General features: G+C 42.2%; 1 protein-coding gene across 4 annotated transcripts in view; it reads right to left on the reverse strand.

Annotated features, from left to right (window-relative positions):
• Window positions 1–24,441, reverse strand: part of FNDC1 (fibronectin type III domain containing 1) — a 308,460-nt gene that overhangs the window by 233,369 nt on the left and 50,650 nt on the right. Inside the window, exon 1 of one of the 4 annotated variants that reach the window (XM_033938083.1) lies at window positions 16,412–16,685. The exons of 1 other annotated variant lie outside the window; for it this stretch is intronic. In XM_033938083.1, coding sequence (XP_033793974.1) covers window positions 16,412–16,493 — 82 coding nt within the window. In that variant the 5' untranslated portion in view covers window positions 16,494–16,685. Of the gene's footprint in view, window positions 1–616; window positions 642–15,998; window positions 16,021–16,411; window positions 16,686–24,441 lie in introns of those variants that run through there. 2 more of the 4 variants (XM_033938086.1, XM_033938085.1) reach the window with 2 other exon arrangements.

Raw genomic sequence — 24,441 nt, forward strand, 5'->3', positions numbered from 1 at the left:
CGGGGACGGGGACGGTGATGAATTTTCTCACTGTGTCATTCTCTAGCAGCAGCTTTTCTCTCCCTCACACATTTATTCCATGCTTCCTGCTTCTGGCTACTGCCCAGTGTTCCCTCTAAGCTGCGCTGGCGTGCGCTGGCGCACAAAATATTGCCTCGCAGCGCACAATGTCACGTCACAGCGCACGGCGTACGGAGATGGCAGGCCGCGGCGAGAGGAGAATCGGGCGAGTTGGTGCTGGCGCCCGATATTTTTAGCGCACGGGGAAAAAATTTTGCTCACACCACCCGCCCGCTTAGAGGGAGCACTGCTACTGCCATACATTTTTCTTGCTCCCCTCCCCTTCACTGGAAATGCGTATAAGAGCTGAACCTACCATCAGGCTCTTGAGGACATGTGCCAGGACATTCTGAGCTCTGTACCAACCAATGCTCTTAAGAGTTGAGCATTGGTAGCTTAAAAAAAAAAAAAAAAATCAAATTGGTGCTTCACCTTTTGGCACTGTAGAGAACAATGCCGGAGTTCTGTGAATCTCCCCTATGCCACTTGCGTGCAGCCTTATAGAACAGCACTTAGGTGTTTTGCTGCCATTTAACATATGCAATTGTGTGCTTACCTGCAAACATGATAGTAACCCTGTGCACTTACGAACACAAGTGGCACCGCCTGGAGCTGTAGGATAGAGCAGGTTATGAATCTGTTAATTAATTAAATAAATAAATAAATAAATATGGATGCCCAGAGAAAGTACCTGCATATAATAAATGTAAACCGCTTGGATTGTAGCAAGGAAAGGTGGCATATCAAATCCCTTTACCCTTATATAATTGACCTTTTATTATGTGCACTGGTAATCGCTATGTACAAGCACCCATATGCTCAAGAAGTCAAGGCTTTCATTTGATTTAGACATCCAAACATATTTAAATGAGGGGGTTCTCTTTTGGGTGGCTTGATAAACTGTAATCCATGCAATCAACTCTGTGTACCATCTAGAAAATTATGCACAAGAAGAGTTTTATCAGGCTGTAAGTAAATGACAGTGGTAAACAGTAAAATGAACAACAAAGCACCAAACATTATCAGGGACTTTGCAATCCCCTATTCCCCCCTCCCCACCTCATTTCCAAGGTTCTCATGTTTTATGGCATGGAAAAATTTCCCTGATTATGCAAAGGATGTATAATTACAAATCACGAATTATAATACTTTTTTTTTTGGTGGGGGAGGACATTTCCATTCAAAACAGTTCTTAAGACAGGTATATTTTGAAGGATGTAGCATACCCATAAACTAAGTGGTTCAGAAAGGCTTCTCTTGAAATAAAACTGATTTCATAAGGGACTTGAGCATGCGGAATAGCATTTTACATGCTCAAGTAGGCTCTTATAAATTAATCTTGGCACATACCCATTTAAAAATGGAGGCACACATAAGTACAGAGAGGAATTCTGTTAAGGTTACCCAAAGTTAGGCACCGGGATAATGCATGCTAAACGCAAATTCTCTAATGTCAGTTCCTTGCAGAATGACCTTTACAGAATAGTAGGTTAGTGAAGTGGCATAGCTATGGGTGGATCTGGGTGGATCCAGCCCACCCATTCTTGGCACATGACAATTCAGCAATAGCCACCTTTATCCCCTCTCTCTCACACCTGGATCTGGTATTTGCTGCCACTCACCGACCCATAGCCTGGCAACTCCCCCAAACATCATCTTTGCAGACATCAGCAGCGAAGCATATTCGCTTCCTGTTCTGACCCTGCCATGCCCCACCCTCGCTGATTACATTACATTAAAATACATTTCTAGACCACAGTACCTTCCAGATCGATGCGGTTTACATCATCAAGAGGATGTACACCACAGTGAAAGATAAAAGAAAAATCATCTTCCTTACTTTCCTAAGAATGTTACAAAAATGGAACTCTTAAATAGTTTTCAGAAATGCATATATGAAATCTAAGAAGCAAACAAAATACACAGTTCCAAATCCCAACTAGCTGCCTGATATGCAATTGTTCAATGCAAAAATTTCTTATAAAGATATCCTCACACTGGAGGAAACACAAACAATGAAGTTATCCTTAGTGGACGATCCACCTTCAAAAGTGTAAATTGCTCTAGTAAATAACCAAGTGCCTGACCATGTACGGCTTTGTAACAAAGAGTCCCAAATTTAAACCAAACCCAGGCCTCAAAAGTCAACCAATAGAGTTGTCTATAATATGGAGTAACATGATCTGATTTCTTTAAATCAAAAATTAGATGCACAGCAGCATTCTGGATTTTGTGCAATCTTATGTAAATTTGACTGAAGGCCTGATGTCACTTCCTGTTTTCTCTCTGGTGAGACGTGGCAGAAGGAAGCCTGTGGGGGTCAGCAGAAGTAACATATGCACTCTGCCGCTGCACAGGAACTGAGGTATACTGTGGGGACAGTTTCTAGGTCACAGGCGGGAGAGGGTGGCGGCAAATACCAGATCCAGGGCAAAAAGCAGGATAGATTATATGACAGTGGATAGTTTAGGAAGGCCCACCCAACATAAATGTGGGCCCACCCAAAATAACAGGCTGCTCTACAGGTTTAGCATGCATTTTGCACCTAACTTTGGGTACATGCATTTACACCTGCCAAAGGTGCCAAATAGAAATGCAGTGAGACGCTTAAAATATAATTAAAAGGAGGTGTTTAACCTTGATACAGCTACGGCAAAACATACATGTCGGTGAAGTGAACCCCAGAACCGATACAACTTAAACTTATGTTAAATCTGAACCACTCTAAATATTTTTAAAGCTTTAATGTTAATTGTTATACTAAAACTTGAAATAAGTAATTACAAAATTAAAGGATCAATGAAGATTCTATGTACTCTCCTCTTTAGCAACGTGGAAAATAAACGCATGTGCAAGAAAGGAAGGTGCATTTACTGAGATCAAAAAATTAATATTGTATGGTGTTATATGAAAGTTTGCATTGAAATTTTAGCATAGAGATTATTGAATACTGTCGTGAGAAACTGGCCTGCCCAACTAATGGCACTGAGGCACAGAAATGCAGATATTCTATACAACTTTGTGCTATATTTCTGCATGCTCCTGGCCTGCCCATGTCCTCCCATTGCCGTGCTCATTTTGGAGCTGAGCATGATGGAAATTAGGTTTGGAGGTTATAGAAAATAGTCCAAGGCATTTCCACGCATAACTACTATTTATTTATTTAATTTTCTATACCGCTCTCCCAAGGGAGCTTAGAACTGTTCACATAAATTTATTCAGGTACTCAAGCATTTCCCCTGTCTGTCCCGGTGGGTATACAATCTATTGGCTCCAACTAATGCCTGTTATGGCAAATTGATCCTTAGCACTAATTAAGAGCCAATTAAGCTATTAACTATATGCAGAAATGGAAACCATGTGTGGAAATTTGAATCTAACTTTGAGCGCCATATATACAAGGGGCCGCTGAAAAGTTCTCAACCCAACCAGGAAGAGAATGATGTGGAGCCATGAAACTTACAAATTGTTCCACGCTTTTCTTGACATTTTTTGTTTTAATGATATGAAATGAAAAATGTGAAGAAAAGGGTGTAATAACTTGTAATTTTCATTGTTCCAAGTCATTCTCTTCGTTGGGCTGAGAATTTTTTCAGCGGTCCCTCGTAAAACCTAGAATACAGGGAATGGGAGCAAGTATGAATGTGTGACCCACTTTTCCCAGGGGGAAAAATATCAAGACACATACCGTAGGAATATCTGTGTACCATCTTATTTATTTAAAACTTTAAAAATTTATCTACCGCATACAACTGTGCAATTTCCATATCACATACATAAAATCTTGTTTCCCTATGATTACCACATATAACATAGACGTCTAAACAACATCATAATCGTCCCTGTTAAAACAGGGATAAAACGCAAATTCAGTCACTTCAAAATACAAACAGGCTTTAAATCATACATTACTATAAAAAAATATCTAAAAAGGAGATTATCAGCTGGAATAAGCTTTAGCATAAGAAGGCATTGGCAAATAATTGAGTTTTCAGCATTTTCTTAAAATTCATCCTCCCCATACAGAACCACAAGACACCAGGCAAGGCATTCCATAGTTCTACACCAGCCACAGATATCACTGATGCTCCAACCCTAGCGTGCATAATCGACATTCTACCCACCAGACTTACGGTAATTTCATCCCATTTACATCTCTAAGCTCTCTTCTCCATGTTTTGTTTTATTTCTATTTATTACCAATATAAAACAGAAAAGGCATAGAATAAATACAAGTGAGAAAAGCATGAGGAGAGAAAAGAGCACAGGAGAGGCGGTTTGAAAGGAATAATTCCTAGCTGCTATGTTTCACTATATCTAAGGGCTCCTGTTACAAAGCTGTGGTAGCAGCTGGTACTGCAGCAATTGCTCTGTAGCCCATACGGATTTAATGTCAGAGCATTTCCCCGCTTAGCAGCTGCTACTGCGCCTTTGTAAAAGGGGGAGAGAGGAGAGTAAGTTTCTATGGTGCAGAAGCTGAAACTGCTTCCCTTAAAAATTGTGCAGAACCGTTTTGCGGGGTTTTATTTTTCTGGAACCCCGAATTCAATCTAGAATATTTTTACAGATTTTCCTCTTACCAAATATGGTCCTCTATTGTTAAATTTTCAGAGAACTGTTCCTTTCCCCCCCCCCCCCAATTTTCATTCTTGACAACTTCAAATCCATTGGGATGGAAAAAATAATAGCATTCTTTAAATCCAGCCCTTGAGGGCCATAAAGTACACTTCTCTCTCCGTATTCCCTGTGATAGGGTATTAACAGAACCGCAAATACAGAAAAACTGCAAATAACTTTTTCATATGTTATTCGTTGTTTTCTATTAAAAGCCATCGTGAATATGGTGAAACCGCAAATAATATGGTGGGAGACCTGGCCTGTTCCTGAAAGAGAGGCAAACCGCGGTGAAGAAAGTGCTGGGAATCGGCGATTTTCTCTTTAAACGCTTGGAATCAGCGATTATTCTATGCAAGCTTTTGGGGGGAGAAGCCAGCAAGCTAAAAACCGTGAATAATCAAAACCGCAATTGCTGAAACCATGAATACGGAGGGAGAAGTGTAGTCTGGTTTTTAGGATTTCCACAATATGCACAAAGGAGCTGGTGCACATTCATTGTGGAAATCCTGAAAACCAGAATGGTTTGCAGCCCTCAAGGACTGGATTTAAAAACCTCTGCCTTGTAAGATAGTGAGAACAACAGTCATGCCAGGCAGCATGTGATCTATCCAGTCAATAGGAGAAGTAAGACAGAATATAGTTTTGTGAGACAACTTAATAAGAACATTGTTCCCTCTCCTTTCATTGCTTTGGAAGTGCACATGAAAACTAGATACCAGAAAGGTGCTGCCAACCATTTCATCCCCAAGGGCTAATGCATGTTTCAGAAAATACTTAGTTATAAATCCTGTGTAATTACCATAGTTTTACACTTGCTTGTGATGAATTGGCATTAATGTCCAGAATACATTTAATTTCATTTTTATGTTGTATATTTCTAAGAAAAGAGTTCAACATTATTGTCTCTTGAGAGAAAATCCCTCATATATGTGATAGTTCAACAGTTTCTTTTAAATTAATACAGTAAGTCTAGTATTTCTAATCCACCATCAACACAAAAAGACAACAATAACCAAAAATGAACTATATAAAAGAGTAAATAAAATCTTATAATAGTCATAAAATATTTAAAATATAAAAATAAGTCAGTGTGCTTTAAATTGCTTACAAAAGGTGTTTACAAAATATTGTACATTGCAAAGATCCAGTGGTTATAGTCAAGCACACCAAAAAATACATGCACATGTAGAACACTAAACAAGCCAAGAATACAGCCGGCAGGCATAACAGCTCCTACTGGCTGGCAACATTTTGGGAGGTAATATTTGGCAGAAGATGAATATTGAAACTGAGTATACATGGGGGAGTGGTGTTGACCTCAGAAGATATTTAAATGTGGTTATGATGGCATGGTGCACAATACTGACACTATTGATTGACTGTATTACTCTCTACATCAGTGTATTGCACAGTGTGCCTCCTGACATTTCAGGTGTACCTTGAGATGCTGGGGAAGAGGAGAGGCGCCGGTGCCGGCTGACTGCCTACAGGATGTGCCTTTTGTGGCGAGAGGCATATCCTTTAGGAAATCAGCAGGCGCTAGTGCCTCTCCTCTCCATGCGTCTTCTCCACCAGCACCTCCCACTGGCAACTAAGGGCCCAGCATTTGTGGACGTCAACATGATGATGTCGCATATCATTGCGTTAACGTCCGCACACTTCCGGATGCCTCGAGCCACAGCCACTACGTTATGCCGTGGTTCAACAAAGTTTACAATACACTACTCCATATGAAATGTGGTTGTACCATAAACAGAGATCTGCTAATAAAAAAACAAAGCGCAAATAAATTAACAAGTATCTGAATAGTTAAGTATATTGGCCTGTGGCTTTTTACTTCATGCTAGAAATAAAAAAAGACAATTTCTGGCTAACTTGGAGAAAAAATAGGGCTGGATTCTCAAAAAAAGATACTGAAAGTTAGGCGCTGGCCGGCACCTAACTTGTGTTTTAATTGATTTTTTTTTTTAAATAAAGTGCCCTCCGGGACTGATGCCTGAGTCCATGGTGCTTAGTGGCGCCTAGTGACACTGAAGCAAAGAAGTGAGTGTGTATAGGGGCGGCACCAGACTTTGGTGTCACTAGGCACCGCTGGCCACACCAAATATGTAGGCCTGTAAAACTCTGGCCTACATTTCTGGCACCTAGGGTCCTTGCTAGCCACGATTCTGTAAGCGGTGCATATCCGTAATTGATACACAGCAGGCACCAATTTCCAGGCTCCTGTTGCATCAGGCGCCACTTACAGAATCAGTCCCTTACTGTATTCTTGTGCATAATATTTGCCACCTCTCTTCTTTTCACAGTGTAGCACTCACAGCTACTTGTATGAGACCAAATGTGCCCAGGCGACCTCCTCTGTGTATCGTAGGAACAAATATATCATGTTCTGACAGATCATACTGTCCCAACTACATGCTACCCCTTAAATATCATCCAGGGGTTTCTTTCTTTTGAAGGAATCAAATTTTAATCCATGAATCTAGCGCACCAGAACACATCTATATTGTATACCTGAAAATTCCTGAAACCTCCATAAAATCACTCTTAAAAGTAAATCTCAAGACAAACATTTAAGACTTGCAAATACAAGTGAACAGCAAAAAGCGAAATGGCTGATGAAAACACTAATCTGTCTTGGGTCTGCAAGAGGCATATAAATCATGGTAATATGACAGGAACTATTGTTTTCTTGACAATCAACTGTAGGTGCCTCACATCACTTACTTCATCTACACTGTCAACCAGTTCAGCTTCAATTAATAATCAGAGCTGTTCAAATCAGAGGATTAAGAACTAAAGAACATGGATTTAGATTGCAGGGGGGACCAACTCTGGAGTAACGTCAGGAAGTACTTTTTCACAGAGAGGGTGGTAGATGCTTGGAACACCCTCCCGTGGAGATGAAAATGGTAACGGAATTCAAAAATGCATGGCATAAACATAAATAAATCCTGCATGCAAGTTTAGTGGTGATTACATAATGCATAGTAACACTAGTAATTAAGAAACAAAGCTAGTGCTGGGCAGACTTCTACAAGGGTCCGCTGAAAAGTTCTCAGCCCAACCAAGAAAATGATGTGGAGCCATGGAACTTACTAGCTATTCCAGACTTTTGACACTTTTTGTTTCATTTCATATCATTGAAACGAAAAGTGTCAAGAAAAGTGTGGAATAACTTGTAAGTTTCATGGCTCCACCTTATTCTCTTCTGGGTTGAGCTGAGAACATTTCAGCAGGGAGGTCATAATGCCTCATTCCACCAATGCCGAACAGCCAACCTCATCGGTGATGTCACAATGGCTTGCTTTCCCTAAACTTGTGCCCATTTACTAGATGCATTTGCACCATTGAAATGAAATGTCAAGAAAAGTGTGGAATAACTTGTAAGTTTCATGGGTCCACATCATTCTTTTCAGCGGCCCCTTGTACTGTCTGTGCCCTGAAAATGGCAAGGACAAATCAAGTATGCATATGCAAACTGGATGAGGAGCCGCTGAAAAGTTCTCAGCCCAACCAACAAAGCTGAGGCAGTCTCCATCAAGAGCTAAACACTTAGGGCCTGACTCTCTAAAAGTGCGTCCCGATTTTAGGCAGCTGTAAGCGTCCTACAGCTGTCTAATCAGCCAATCAGGATGCACGTTTTTTTAAAAAAAATGCTCCCCAGGCAGGCCTGAAGGCGCTTCCGGGAGACCTTAGACTTAGTAGGGATGGGCGGACCCGCTATGCCTAAGGCCTGATTGGTCCAGGCTTCTAGAGCCTGGGCCAATCAGGCCTTAGGCTTCGGCGGGATGGGCCGGGAAGGGGCGGGCCCACCTCATTTCGACAAGGCGTGCCTGCTTGCTTGATGTGCAAGACCCATCTGTAAGAACAGGTTTGGTGGAATGGGGGTTGTTAGCGCCGGGGGGGGGTGCGTCTTCGGGCAGGAGGGATTGGGCACCCTCCTGCCAGCGACCAATATTGTCGGGGGGGGGAGATCGGTAATGTCGGGGGGGGGGGCGGTCAGTAGTGTCGGGAGGGTGCGTCTTCGGGCAGGAGGGATTGGGCACCCTCCTGCCAGCGATCGGTAATGTCGGGGGTGGGGGGGGCGGTTGGTAGTGTCGGGGGGGGCGGTCGGTAGTGTCGGGGGGGGGGTGCGTCTTCGGGCAGGAGGTTTGGGCACCCTCCTGCCAGCGATCGGTCAGGGGGCCACGGCCCGCTATACTTATAGCAGCAGAGAGATCCCTTGCTGCGATAAGTGTAGCGGGCCGTGTCTAGTTTAGGCCGATTCTGAATAGGACACCTCTCCCGGGCGTTCTATACAGAATCAGGGCCTAGGTGTCTTGCGGGCCTCGCCTTCAATATAGGCGGCCTGCCTGGGGAGCATTTTTTTTTTTTAAACGTGCATCCCGATTGGCTGATTAGACAGCTGTAGGACGTCTACAGCTGCCGAAAATCGGGACGCACTTTTAGAGAATCAGGCCCTTAGTCCAGCGATTTTCCACTTTTTTCTTTCCTTATTTTGCTAACAGAACAAAAAAAGTAGAAAATTAGTAGACGCGGTGTATAGCCCTCAATGAGTCTGCCCCAACTTTGTTCTTCAAAGTTGACCCAAAAAGTTTCCGTACTTTTATTTTTTTTTAACACTATTTATTATATATCTCAAAAGCAAATTACATCACTACCTGCCTGACTGACTGATTGCCTGATGACACGCCCTCTTACCACATCTCCCACCCCAACCATTTCCCACAAAAACTCTATGACCATCGGAGAAGTGCACAGACCAGCACTAAAAACCTCATGCACAGTTTTGTAAAAGGACAAATAAAATAAAAGTGTGGAAACTTTTTGAAGATCCTTTGTATAAAAATTAATTCAACCAAACTAAATCAATTACTATAAGTGTGATGTTTTTTTATGCTGTATAAAGAAATGCATTACACTTCTCCCTTCGTATTTGCGGTTTCAGTATTCACGGTTTCTAGCTTGCTGGCTCCTCCCCCAAAATTGCATCAGCTTGCATAGAGAAATCACTGATTCCAAGCGTTTACAGAGAAAAATCGCCGATTCCCAGCACTTTCTTCACCGCGGTTTGCCTCTCCTTCAGGAACAGGCCAGGTCTCCCACCATATTATTCATGGTTTCACGAATAACATATGAAAAAGTTATTTGCGGTTTTTCTGTATTTAATCCCCTATCACAGCGAATACGGAGGGAGAAGTGTACTAATACTAGGATCAAAAATTGTTGGTTTTGAATTTGTTGCTCACACAAAAACAAATTTGCACGCACCAAGGTCATTCTTTAGAGGGAGCACTTACTGGCAGGCACAGTGGGTCCTATACCTGCCCTATACTAACCTTTGTCCATGTCAAGCCTATTGCAATCCATTTTTCAGACATTTACCACCACCCCTCTTTTTACAAAAGCGCAGAAGAGGATTTTAGCACTAGCCAGCGCACTGAATGCTCTGTGCAACTCCAACGGTCAAAGAGTTCCTATGATCGTCGGAGCAGCACAGAGTATTCAGCGCACCAGTCGGCACTTAAAACCTCTTCCACGCTTTTGTAAAAGGGGGGGTGATTAATGCATTATCCAAGCAGACAAGATTGAATTTAACAAATTTGCAGGACTTGAGGAACATTTCAGTCATTTGAGGGCAACAATAAATAATAATAATAATAACAGTTTATATACCGCAATACCGTTAAGTTCTATGCGGTTTACAATAGATTAAGTGAGGAACAAATTGATTGAATTTAAGAGGGGGGAAGAGGAGAGTTAATAGGACTAGAAATGCGTTGAGGAGAAAGAGATTAATAAGACAGAGGAATCACTATGGAGGAGAAAGAAGAAGAGTGGGTCAGTTGTCTAGATACTTTAGGAACAGTTGAGTTTTTAGACATTTTCTGAATTCCTCATAAGTAGTAGGCGAAAGTAGTTGATCTAGGTCTTTACCCCACAATGCTGCTTGATGTGAAAGAAGGTGTTCATGGTGTTCTTTTCAGTTTACAACCTCTAACTGGGGGGGAAACGAAGTAGGAATGAGGACTTCAGGGAGAGCATGTGGCCACTGCCTTAGCCTTACCTTTTGAAAAGACAAAAAATGCCATATAACAAAACTGTGCGTGCCAAAAGAAACAGAGCACACTAGTTTACCACATCAGTCAATATTTGGTTGGTATGGAATACTCTGATTTTCTTGATGACTCTAGCCTGTAAACTCTAAATCAGTTTATACAAGAGCATAAAAAGCAATAGTACAATATTTGTTTCTGAACTACAGGAACATTGCTTCATCTTTGGTAACAGTAATTAGCTCCTTCTTGAGCACTGAAAGTAACCCTTAAATTCTGTCCCACAAAAATAGTTAAATTTGCATACATTCCTTCCTGTGAGCTACCAACCAGTGTCTATTTTTGTGTCTTTGGCCCAAATAGTAGAGAAATGAATTTTGATATATCTAATGGAGTTCCTGGAAGACTATTTGTTAGTAGGTCCTTCTCAAAGTGACTTTCAAACAGGGGATTGCCTTATCTAATTATACATCATACTAGTCTTTAAGCCCGTTACATTAACTGGTGCTAGAAAGCAGCCCCCTTTCCCTCTCCCCCTCCAGTTCCTCCCTAACTGTCTCTCTGTGGCCCCCCTTCTGTCTTCCCCCCATAAGCAAAACGATCTGCCTCCCAGCACATCCCTCCCCCCGAAGCAGCCCCCTTTCCCTCTACCCCTCCAATTCCTCCCTGACAGTGTCTCCGTGGCCCCCTTTCTGTCTCCCCTCCCAAGCAAAGCTGTCTGCCTCCCAGCACACCCCTCCCCCCAAAACAGACCCCTTTCCCTCTACCCCTCCAATTCCTTCCTGACTGTGTCTCCGTGGCCCCCCTTCTGTCTCCCCCCCAAGCAAAGCTGTCTGCCTCTAAGCACACCCCTCCCCCAAAGCAGGCCCCTTTCCCTCTCCCGCTCCAGTTCCTCCCTGTCTCTCTGTGGCCCCCCTTCTGTCTCCCCCCCCAAGCAAAGCTGTCTGCCTCCAAGCACAGCCCTTCCCCAAAGCAGGCCCCTTTCCCTCTCCAGCTCCAGTTCCTCCCTGTCTCTCCGTGGCCCCCCTTCTGTCTCCCCCCCAAGCAAAGCTGTGTGCCTCCAAGCACACCCCTCCCCCAAAGCAGGCCCCTTTCCCTCTTCCGCTCGTTCCTCCCTCTCTTCGTGGCCCACCCGATTTTCTCTTCTCGCGGTCTGGCCAGCTCCCCTAATCCCTTGCCGCCGCCACCCCCTTCCCTTCCCGCAGTCGACAAACCTCTTGGCTCCAGCAGCGGCCGCAGCACTGTAAACACGCTGCTTCGCGGCCTCTACTGCCCCGATTTGCTGTTCCGTGTCCCTGATGACGTCATCAGGGACAGGAAGAGCAAATCAAGGCAGTAGAGGTGGCGAAGCAGCGTGTTTACAGTGCTGCGGCCGCTGCTGGAGCCAAGAGGTTTGTCGACCGCGGGAAGGGAAGGGAAGAGGGTGGCGGCGGCGGCAAGGGACTAAGGTAGCCGGCCAGACCGCGAGAAGAGAAAATCGGGTGGGAGGCTCAACGGGGATTGGGGGGAGGGGCGAAGACGACGACGAACTGAGCCCTTGCTTTCTCACCGCGATCTGGAGAGCAGGGAGTCCAACGCTGGCGGCTGGGAAGCAGTAAGGCTGGGGACTCGCGCATGCGCACTCCTGCAAAGCCACGGACATACATCTCAGGGATTTCAGATCACACAGGTCTGAGTGCGCATGCGCGTCTAGCGTTTTATTATATTAGATGGCCAAAAAACAGCATGGATTTGCTGATGCTAATCAAGATCTTAGCCCCCTTTGGACCATGTAACACCTTTATGCATTGTGCATGAGGGGCAAGGTGCATGCATGCTTCCAGTTGCTTCTTGATCAAAGTCAACAGGCATAGTGTGAGGGGCAGGAATCCACAGAGAGATCTCTGCCATCAGGCATCCAGCACAGATCATCTCGCTCTTTCTCTCAGCATACTATTTAACATCAGCAGCACTTGGCATCCCTGTTATATGCCAAGAGCTGCAACATTAATTAGGTGCATAGGCAATTATAAATCAGCCATAATCCTGTACTCGTACCTAGGTGATACACAGCACCTAGATACATGCCTCAGTGATCCTACCAATATGAGCGCAAGGTTGACGGTGCGCCGAAGAAAAGCACTATTTTAAAGGGTTCCGATGGGGGGTGTTGGTGGGGAACCCCCCTATTTTACTTAACAGACATCGCTGGCGTTGTGGGGGGTTTGGTTTCAAGTATAATGAGGGACGTTACAACCCCCCAAACCCCCCACAACGCCAGCGATGTCTGTTAAGTAAAATAGGGGGGTTCCCCACCAACACCCCCCATCGGAACCCTTTAAAATAGTGCTTTTCTTCGGCGCACAGTCAACCTTGCGCTCAGTTGTCTGCGCTCAGTTGTTGGCGCGCCGTTGTCTCACGCAATTTTGTCTATGAACCCTCCCCCAGTGGTCACTGACACCCTCCCACCCCACAAAATCTGAATGAAACAGTGCATACCTGTCTCTAGAACAGCAGCACCTAGTATTGGAAAACCTATTAGAGCAGCACACAGGTGTCTTAAGTAGCCTGGTGAGTGGGCTAGTGAGCCATAGAGAGGAGGACCCAGGCCCATAAGCCACTCTAACCACTACATTTATGTTGGAAAGTGTGAGGCCACCAAAACTCAATTATACTGCCATATAGGTGCCACCTGCAGCCATAAGAGCTATTGGGATGGTAGACAGGTGAGTATAGTAGATTTTGGGGAGATTTGGAGGTCTCACCATAAATTATAAGGGGATTATGGAGAGATGTACTTTATGTGAAGTTCACAGCAGTGCCCTTTAAGGTCTCTATTGGTATGTCTATGTGATCAGTCCATTACAATGCTGGCCCCTCCCATGCCCAAATGGTCTGGATTTGGACATTTTTAACTTGGACAGTTCTGTGGTTGAAAATGAGGAATAAAGTTGGACGTCCTAAAGGTTGGGAGGGGATCAGTGACCACTGGGAGAGTGCCTGGGGGGGGTCATGCCTTCATCCCTCCAGTGGTCATCTTGTCAGTTTGGGTACCTTTCTGGCCCTTATTCACTTTTAAAATAGGACATCTTGGGAAAAGTTTGATTACGGCTGCAAGATGACTAAGTGCTAAACATACCCTAAGCCTGCCCATAACATGCCTCCAGCATGCCCCTATGAACTTTGAATGCACGGCAGACAAAAAGCCTACGAGACTTCTAGAAAGTCGGTTTCAAAAATTACTACTTGGATGTCCTGTCCTAGTAAGACATGCAAGTGCCACTTTATGCCATTTTTTGAGCATCTTTCTCTTTTGAAAATGAGCCCCATAGCTCCTGGGAGGAGGAGAAGGGAGCAAGTCCTCTCATCACTCAACAGTGATGACTTTTTTTTTTTTTTGTAAATCTTTATTAGTTTTCAATTATTAACAGTGCAATACAGTGAATTTATACATAAACGAATCAAACAAAAGCACTTTAAATATACAAATATTTCAACAACAAACATTTTCATACACACACCCTCCCCTTAACTAATGAAAATAAAACCACATGTATAATTTCAATAAAATAGATATAATGAATAATAATTATATTTTCCCATCTCCCTCCCTCCCACCCTGGATGTGTAAGGAGGACAGATAAAAAGAAAAGGTACATGACAACTATTGTGACTCAATAAATGATGTCAATGGGCTCCACACCCTTTCAAATGCACTACTATATCCTAAAATTTCAGCGTTCAACAGTGACTCCTAGTGATCAAATTACTGTATCCAGTCTCTGGCCTCTGAATATGAGTGCTACTGCTGCAAGTGGTTCCCAAATCTGTCCTGGGGGTTCCAAAGTCAGTCAGGTGTTCAGAATATCCACAATGAATATTCATGAGAGAGATTTTTATGCACCACCTCCATTGAATGCAAATCTCTCTTATGAATATTCATTGCAGATATCCTGAAAACCTGATGGCTGGAGAGCCCCCAGGACAGGTTTGAGAACCACTGATGACAGACTATTCCTACTGAACTTGAATCCCTACTGATGACTGCCCTTCCTCTGACCCCTCCTCTCTCCCCCCCCCTCTAAAAAAAAAAAAAAATATATATATATAGGCCAGCAGTCCTACATTACATAAAAATATGATGGTTCAAGGTTCAATAAGTACAGACATATTGTAGCAAATGAGAGAAGTCTCTCCCTAGGCAGCACCTCAGCCAGCACCACAGTGTAACGTAGTACTTTAAATGGAAATCGGACATCCTATTCCTTCAGCACATCAGCACTCTTTTTTTTTTCCTGAGAAAAGATCAAGCAGCATCTTTACACAGTGTCTGAGAAAGCTTGGAAAAAATTAGCTCCTCTGAACCTTGTCCCAAGTGGAAATGCCATTCTAGCTCTCGCAGTGGCCTGGCAAATATTCCTCTACACAGTAAAATGCACAGTAGTCATTCTGATCAGGAATTTCCTTAACAATAGGGGGGAAAAAACCCATCAACAACAAAAAAAAAAACCACGATAGTGCTTTGGGAGAGAATGAGACATTCCATCAGCTAGGTTTGCTTTAAAACAATTTGTCTCTAAACTAAGGACGTAGACCATACTTGAAATGTAAATTACACTGTTTGACAGTCTCTCTCTCTCTCTCTCTCTATATATATATATACAGTACATTGGGAGGGAGGGGGGTTCTTCACTAATTTGACTCGCTTCCCAAAATATTAATCTAATCTAGACATCATTTAGTTGTAAATCCTGTTAATGTGGTGGACATAAGCCACGGTCTGTTTCCAACTTTAAAAAATCGAGTTAAAACATTCCACATATGCCGAGTGATTTAAGAGGCAGAGAGAGAGAGAGACGGGGAGGCAGCAGTTGGACGTCAGACAGGATTCACACAGACACATTCAACAAGTCTAAATGCGGAGGGAAACGCCACGCAAAGAAATCTGGACGTCACTGCATTCAGGAGATGCAGGTGGCTCAGACCAAAGCACTTTCTAGTTCCTTAGGATTCATTAAAATACATATCGTACACTGAATTTGTTGGGGGTTTTTTGTGGTTTTTTTAACAGCGAAGACATGGAATAAATTCATTCCGTGTGCGCTCGATTTTTCATTAGTAACGCTTATTTTCCCGGAGATCAATCGTTTGAGGAACTACTTTGCTCTCTTTCCTTTGGGTCTTAAAGATTTAGGGGCGAACCATTTCTCTCACGGGCAAGTTTACAAAAAGGTGAAGCGCCCCACACCAATTCAAGCAACTGACAGCAGTATTGTCTCTCACTTAACATCCACAACTGGGCTTGCTTAGACTTCCTGGCACAATTCACTTTACACTGATGCCAGCCTTTCCTCGAAAACTGCTGCAAACTCTTCCCAAGTTTCTAAACTAGAAAAAAAAAAAAGTACTAAGCGCTTTTTTTTTTTTTGGGGTCACCTTGCCAGTGCCCGTAAACTCGCATGCATTAAACGGAGGCTGCACACAACCCGTTGCCTCTTTCGTGAAGTAAACCCACTTCCAGCCTCTCAAGGCATGGAAGGGGCACCCCCCGCCACCAACCCGAGGACCCCTCAGCCCAGCTATTTGTCTTTCCACCTTCGACAGGGGAAATGCAACCACAGAGGATGCCCATCCGCTCAAGATACATATCCGGGGGGAGGGAGAGGGGGGGGGCATCGAGCGACCTGCGGTCCTACCTGTTGCGTCGAGGAGTGCAGGGAGCAGCATGAGAAAGAGCAGGCAGAGGCGCCAAAGAGCCCGGTAGCCTTCCAGAGCCATACTTGGAACCCGTGGATGGCAGAGAGCGCGGGCGGCGGTGCACGTGCGGCAGGACGCGAGCGCTGTCTGAGGGAAGTCGTCCCCCGCTGCCGCTGACAAACCCCCAGCAGCAGTAGTACATTGCCTGCTAGCGCTTCTCCTCCGAGCCCCCGGCGCCCTCTCCCGGCCTGCGGCGGAACTGCCGGCGGCGAGGTGCTTTCTTCCAGCTCACCTCAGTGGCGAGAGAGAAAAAAGAGGGCGGGGCGAACCCGGGGTTCTGTCGCGCGTCCAGCTCCCTCATCGCGTCTGGGCATAAAAAAAAGTAAAGAACTAAATGGAAAAAAATCTGAGAATAAAATGGTCACCTGACTCCAAAAGTACACTGAGTTTGGGGACCTAGCCATGGGATGAGGCAATATCCTCTTGTGGATTAGGAACCGGTTAGGATAGAAAAGAGAAGGTAGGGTTAAATGGCCATTTTTCTCTGTGGAGGAGAGTGAATAATGGAGTGCTCTAAGGATTTATACTGGGACTGGTGCTATTTAACATATTGGAAATCCAGAAGACAAGTGAGGTGATGACACAAAACTATTCAAAGTTGTTAAAACGCATGTGGCCTGTGAAAAATTGCAAGACGATCTTAGGAAATGGGAAGACTGGGCATCCAAATAGAAGTTAAAATTTAATGTGGACAAATGCAAAGTGATGTACATTGGGAAGAAAAATCCAAATCATAGTTGCTAGATGCTAGGATCCATCTTAGGGGGTCAGCACCCAAGAAAAGGATCTAGGTGTTATTATAGTCAATATGCAGAAATCGTCTGTCCAGAGTGCAGTAGTAGTCAAAAAAGCAAACTAGAAATTATTAGGAATGGAACAGAAAATAAGACCAAGAATATTATAATGCCTATGTATCATTCCATGGTTCAACTTTACCTTGAGTATTGCATGAATTCTGGTTGTTGCATCTCAAAAAAGATATAGTGGGATTAGAAAAGGTTCAAAGAAGGATGACCAAATGATAAATGAGATGGAACTCCTCTCCTATGAAGAAAGGCTAAAGAAGTTAGGGCTTTTCAGCTTGGAAAAGAAACAGATGAGGAGGGATGTGATAAAGGTGTGCAAAATCCTGAGTGGTGTAGAATGGGCAAAAGTGAATCAATATTTTATTTACTCTTTCAAAAAGTACAAAGACTAGAAGACTCTTAATGAACTTACATTTCAAAACATGTTTAACAAAGGTTTGGACAAGTTTCTGGAAGAAAAGTCCATAGTCTGCAACTGAAATAGACCAGGAGTAAACTACGGTTTCCCTGGGATTAACATAGTAACATAGTAAATGATGGCAGGATCAATTGATATACGATAGATGTCCTGTAAATCAAACTAGTACAGGGGCAACACTGTACCAATGTTAAAGATACCCAGGAGCAAAGAACTGTGCCTGTGTTAAAGATACCCAGTTAGCTGAATTAGCATAGTGAAAATTTTCCCAGATTTTTTTTTTATTCTTTATTTAAATTTTCAAAAAAACAATTCCAAGCATAATCATCTTGAACAGAAAGATTGATAAGATATATAGATTCAAACATAGTTCAAATCAGAATTATACCAATTCTAAATAAGGAAAAATAATGAACAATTTCTATCAATCTCAAGTCCTCAATTAATCTGATCCAAGAATCAACTTGAGTGATTGAACATAAAGAATCAATATACTTAGGACAAAATTGTAGCCTATACTGGGTGTAATCGTTAGAGGTTGATATAACTTCTTCTTTATCAAGGCGTTTTAGAGACAAAAAATCTTGTCAACTGGGATGGATCATAAAAGACATATTTAAAGGATTTATATTTGATTATGCACTTGCAGGGTTAACGCAGGGGAAAAAAACTCCTCCAATTGAAGTTACTGCAAGTCTCATCAGCAAAAATTGACGCATTCTTTTTTGGGTATCTTTAGAAACATCAGGAAATATCAAAATTTTCTGTCCCAAAAATTCTTTTGATTTATTTTTAAAGACTATCCTCATTATCCATTCCTTATCAGGAGCAAGAGCCACTGTTACCAGTAATGTTGCTGATTTCACAAGTGTTTTATCAGAAGTTTCCAAAAAATTGGAAACATCAAGGGGCTTCTCCTGCTAACATTGATCTTGATTCGATTGTTCCTGGATTTTCTTATTTATTGGAAGGTAATTCACCCTTACAAAAGGGGGTATTGATTGTTCAGGTACATTCAGAACTTCCACTAAATATTTCTTTAGCATATCCCGAGGAGGTATCATAGAAATTTTGGGAAAGTTTAGAAAACGTAAATTATTAGCCCAATTACTATTTTCAAGGGATTCTAATTTCCTCCATATGATATTACTGTCTTTAATTTGCACCTCTTGAATATTCTTAATTGCTTTAATGTCAGTAGTCAAACTTTGAGCTTCACTTTTACATAGTGGTTAAAGCTACAGCCTCAGCACCCTGAGGTTGTGGGTTCAAACCCACGCTGCTCCTTGTGACCCTGGGCAAGTCACTTAATCCCTCCATTACCCCAGGTATGTTAGATTGTGAACCCGCCGGACAGAGAGGGAAAACTGCTTGAGTACCTGAATAAATGCATATAAACCATTCTGATCTCCCCTGGGAGAACAGTATAGAAAATTAAATAAATAAACAAAGATATTTCTTCTTTCTGTACGTCCAGTTTTCTTTCTATTTCTTTAACTTGTGAAGAGAATGTTTTCCCCAAATTCACCACTAAGTCCCAAATGGCCTCCAAAGTAACTTCAATTATCAAGGAAAAGTCTTGCAGTGCAGTATCAATCTTACCAGATGCAGGCTTTACCTCCAATATTCCTTGTGCCGGCTCTTCTGTTGTTTTTTTCAGCCTCAGGTAGCTCCAGGGAAAAAGATTCCCCCGCTAACTCCAGCGAAAAATGGAGAGGGATAAAGCTGAAATGAATCATAAACAAAGGAGAGAATGGGCACAGGATAGACAGTTTATGGAAGGGACATAGAAAGAGAAGATGTCATAGAGAAGGGAGAGAGGGTAGACAGTGGATGGAAGAGAGCGAGAAGGTGGACGGTGGATGGAAGGGGCAGAGAGAGAGGGCAGATGATGCATGGAAAAGAGAGAGGACAGATTTTGGATGGAAAGAAGAGAGTGAAGAGATGATTAAAGCAGAAACAGCAAAAGGTAGAAAAAGTTATTTTTTGCTTTAGAATAAAGTACGTATTGAAACTGTATTGATAAATGTTCTTAAATAAAAAATGGAAATAAGGTAATTTTTTATTGGACTAATTTTAATAAATTTTCACAAACTTTCGGAGACCAAAACCCCCTTCCTCAGGTCAGGACAGGATACAGAAACAGCAGTGTACTGTATTGACCGGAAGAAAGCTAATTGAAAGATTGATTAGTCCAATAAAATGGTATTTTCTTATTTTCCATTTTTTTGTTTTCTTTCTATTTGTTAATTTGTAAAGTGGTTATTGTTATTTGTCATTTTTTCACATTTACATTTGCTGTCTTTATATTTTGCACACTAATAGGGGACACGTGTCACTGCTTCTGTGGTGTTGCGTTGCATTGCATGCAGTCTGGCTTCTACGTGGTTCAGTTTAACTTTTGTCTACATATTTCTGTTTTGTAGTTTGTGATTACTTATTCCATACTGGGCAAGAGTATATCAATGTTCTGTATGTATGAAAAGGATATGGTTTTTTGTTAGCACTGACTTTGCAAGATCAATCTGTATTAATCTGTCATGTTTAGTTTTACAATGCGTTTATTGATGTTCTACTGCTCACTGCGGTTCATAGTCAATTTCAAAAGTAGCGACATAAAAATATACGGTCCGTGTGCGCGTGAACCGAAAATATAAACATACCTGGAAATGGAGAAATCTGAAATGTGGAAGTACTGTTGCTCTTACCAGAGGCGAGTAAAATCCGCGCAAGACAAATATTCATTATAGAGCAAGTTCTAGCAAAGCCAGAGCTTTACCTATAACGGACAAGGTCAGGCAGCGAAAGGAAGGCGGGCTGTTCTGAGCACATATATAAAGAGGAAACGTAACCATAGTAACGAAAATGCATTCACGTGACTTATATTCAAAATGCAAATAGGTAAGGGAACCATACTGATAATGTGGTGACGTGATCACATGCTAATGTGCTGAACGTGCGCGTGCCCTTCCTTTGCCACGCGCCATTTTGAGGCGCGCTGAATTGTCGTCGCGCCGAGTTATCCTTGCGCTCAATTGTCTTGCGCTGAATTATCATTGCGCTCAATTGTCTCACGCTGAGTTATCCTTGTGCTCAACTGTCTCGCGCGCTATTATCTTTGTGCTGATTTGTCTTGGCGTTTTTGTCTGCACGCTGTTGTCTTGCGCGCATTTGACCTGTCACCGCTCACTGCAGTGATTAAGATGCTGCCTTTTCCTAGGTGCACTCTTGTTGTGTGACTCGATAATTATTACTAAAAAAATTTTTATATATAGAAGAGGAGGGTGTTAAAAATGATTGGCCTCAGGTGTCAAAAATATTAGGTAAACCACTATCCCCATGTCACTAGTATAAGCCCCAAATGCTTCCTTGTGCACCCTGTATGTAACTTTTATAACCAATAACCTTCAAGTTTTCTGTGAAACACACTAAATAATCATCCAACGAGGCTAAAATACAAGAGAAAATATCCAACTGGATCTACAGGAGTAATACTTAAGGATCTCAAGCGCTCACAGCTAAAGGCCCGTAGTATATCACAAGCCAATAACCAAAAAGTGAGCTATCATTGGTCCTGTAAATTCTCCTATATTCTCATGTTCTCCTATTTCAAAACTTATTTGCTTATTTGCAGATTTACAGATATAAGTACTTTCTTATTCAGGCATTATGAATTATGAAGTACTTAGCTTCGTGACATGACGACGACGGAAGATCTCCGTTTCGCTCACAATAGGGAGCTTCGTCAGGAATAGCACTGTGTGCGCCAATAGTATCTAGGGTTTAGAATTAAACCATAAAGAGACAATCTAATGTCACAGCCTGATACAACAGCCCCTTTAGCCGTCGTTGACGACAACAACGGCTAAAGGAGCTGTTGTATCAGGCTGTGACATTAGATTGTCTCTTTATGGTTTAATTCTAAACCCTAGATACTATTGGCGCACACAGTGCTATTCCTGACGAAGCTCCCTATTGTGAGCGAAACGGAGATCTTCCGTCGTCGTCATGTCACGAAGCTAAGTACTTCATAATTCATAATGCCTGAATAAGAAAGTACTTATATCTGTAAATCTGCAAATAAGCAAATAAGTTTTGAAATAGGAGAACATGAGAATATAGGAGAATTTACAGGACCAATGATAGCTCACTTTTTGGTTATTGGCTTGTGATATACTACGGGCCTTTAGCTGTGAGCGCTTGAGATCCTTAAGTATTACTCCTGTAGATCCAGTTGGATATTTTCTCTTGTATTTTAGCCTCGTTGGATGACTTTTATAACCAAAACAACAGATGTTCACACCTCCCAGTTTAGAAATAATCTAAACTTTAAACTGTAAATAGCAGCTGGTTTACAAGAACAGAACATTAACTTAATTAGTTCACTTCCAAACTAAGCAGAATGTTGCTGCCTTTATGACCAAGACATGGCATGTATTTGTCTTGCCTCCTGCACTACCGCCTGGCAAGTTTCTGCAGAGATGATTGGTTTGATTGTTAAATATACTAAATTCTTAGAATGAGTGATTGTCTTCTTTCCTATCAATAATTGGCATTCTTATACCTTTTTCTATTTGTATGTTTTCCTTTAGCATTGTTAACTACCAAAGTCTGCTCTCCAATATGGGAGGAGAGTGTGGCGGAGTAGTTAGAGCTGCAGTCTCAGCACCCTGCAGTTGTGGGTTTAAATCCAATGCTTCTATTTGTGACCCTGGGAAAGTCACTTAATCCTCCACTGTCCCAGGTACATTATATAGATTGTGAGCCCACTGGGACAGGCAGGGAAAATGCTTGAAGTTGTTTGTAAACCACTTTAAGTGTGGTTGTAAAATTGCAAAAAGGAGGAATACAAGTCTCAATAGAAATGCAGATCTGGCCTCCAAAATCTCCTGAAAGTGATTTTCTGGTATCACTTATCCAGGGTTTATGATTTTGGGCATCTTCTCCTAACTTACCAGTAAACTGGTTTCCCTTTCATGTCAAGGACCACGACTCTTTTTAATTGGGGTGGGCTGCTCTTCCATGAGATGTCCAGCTGGTCTGCACTTCTGCTTGTCACCATAACAGCTCCCAGTGTCTTGTGTTCATCTTGGGTCTCCCCTTTAATTCTCTGCATAAGACTCAGAACTACAATATTTTCTTCCTGGTACAATATGCTCTGCCATTACCTTGACAAGTCTTTTGAAAGTCCTGATTCTTTCTCTCTCTCTCTCATTTTCTCTTCTGCTTTGTCTATTTTCTTCCTTCTTGGCTCCCCCACTCAGTCGCTGTGCTTTAGGCCCTCTCACTAATTAGATGCCAACCGTGCCACATGTACTTCTGTGGAATCCAGCCTGTATTATTTGTTTACTCTGCAGCTGGTCAACTACAGAGATTTCCTTCTTGAAATTGCTGAACCCTGAAGGGATCAATCTATGAGTTCCATAGCATTCACTACAATATCTTACCACAATATAAAATCCTAAAAATAAAGAACATAGAGGAATTTTTTTGGTTTTAATTTAAAATGTGGATACTTCTATCACTCATTATCTGAACATAGCCATTCTCCAAAGCTATTATAACTGCATGGTACTGTATTTATGTTACCTACAGATAGAAAGCACATAGATTCTGTCTTCTAGAAACAGCTCAGCAGTGACCTCTAGTGCCTCTATCAGTACTAGAAATGTGAACTTTTGATTTAGAAAGATCAGTTTCCAGAACAAGGGTGTTCCCTCCTGCCTGAATGACAGTAGGAAGAAGAAAAATCCTTTGTAGGGAAACTCTGAGGTGGCATAATTAACAAACTCCTGGCCACTACACCATTAAATAAGAGGGAGTGGTGACTTGCTAACACAGAAAGTGCACAGGGGAAGAGAAGAAGAGAGAGAGGAGACAGTAACAGAACCTATACAGTTGATGCACAGATTTCAAGTGGATGTACAGATTTCAATTTGGAATATGGACCAGACCACCAGCACTGCCTTCACAGTAGAATAAGGAAAGGAGCAATAAAGAGATCTGCATGGAGTAGAGAGAGAGATTACTAAAAGGAGGGTCGCAGTACATACCTGTCTCCAGAACAGCAGCACCTGGTAGAGGAAAGTCTAGTTGAGCTGCACACAGATGTCTTAAATAGCCTGGCAGGTAGGCTACTGAACCACAGAGAGGAGGACCCAGGCCCATATGCCACTGTAACCACTACATTTATGGTGGAACATATGTGCCCACCAAAACCTTACTCTACTACCCTATAGGTGCCACCTGCAGCCATAAGGGCTATTGGAGTTGTAGACAGATGGGTATAGTAATAATAATAATAATAACTTTATTCTTTTATACCACCATAACCAAAAGTTCTAGGCAGTTTAAAAAGAGCTGGACATCAGCGAAATACAATAATGCAGTAAAAATAAAGATGTTTGTAAAATACAGTTTCAATAATAAAACTCTCATTAAGTAATAAAATACAGATGACTATGAAATACAGTTCCGATAATAAAACTCTCACTAAGTAATAAACTTATTGAATAAAGTGGTCTTAATTAATTCCCGAAAACTGCAATAGGATAACATAGCTTGCTGAATACATTTACCTAACCAAGATTGTTGCCTACCAACTTGAAATGCTAGGGTCCTATCTAAGAAGGTCTTATATCTACACCCATTAATTTTTGGATAAGCAAATAAGTAGAAGTTTCTAGTTTCTCTTGATGGTCTATGCAACACAAAATGAGGAAAGAGGTAAGCTGGAGACAATCCC

The sequence above is a fragment of the Geotrypetes seraphini genome, chromosome 3, assembly GCF_902459505.1.
Source record: "Geotrypetes seraphini chromosome 3, aGeoSer1.1, whole genome shotgun sequence".
NCBI lineage: Eukaryota > Metazoa > Chordata > Amphibia > Gymnophiona > Dermophiidae > Geotrypetes > Geotrypetes seraphini.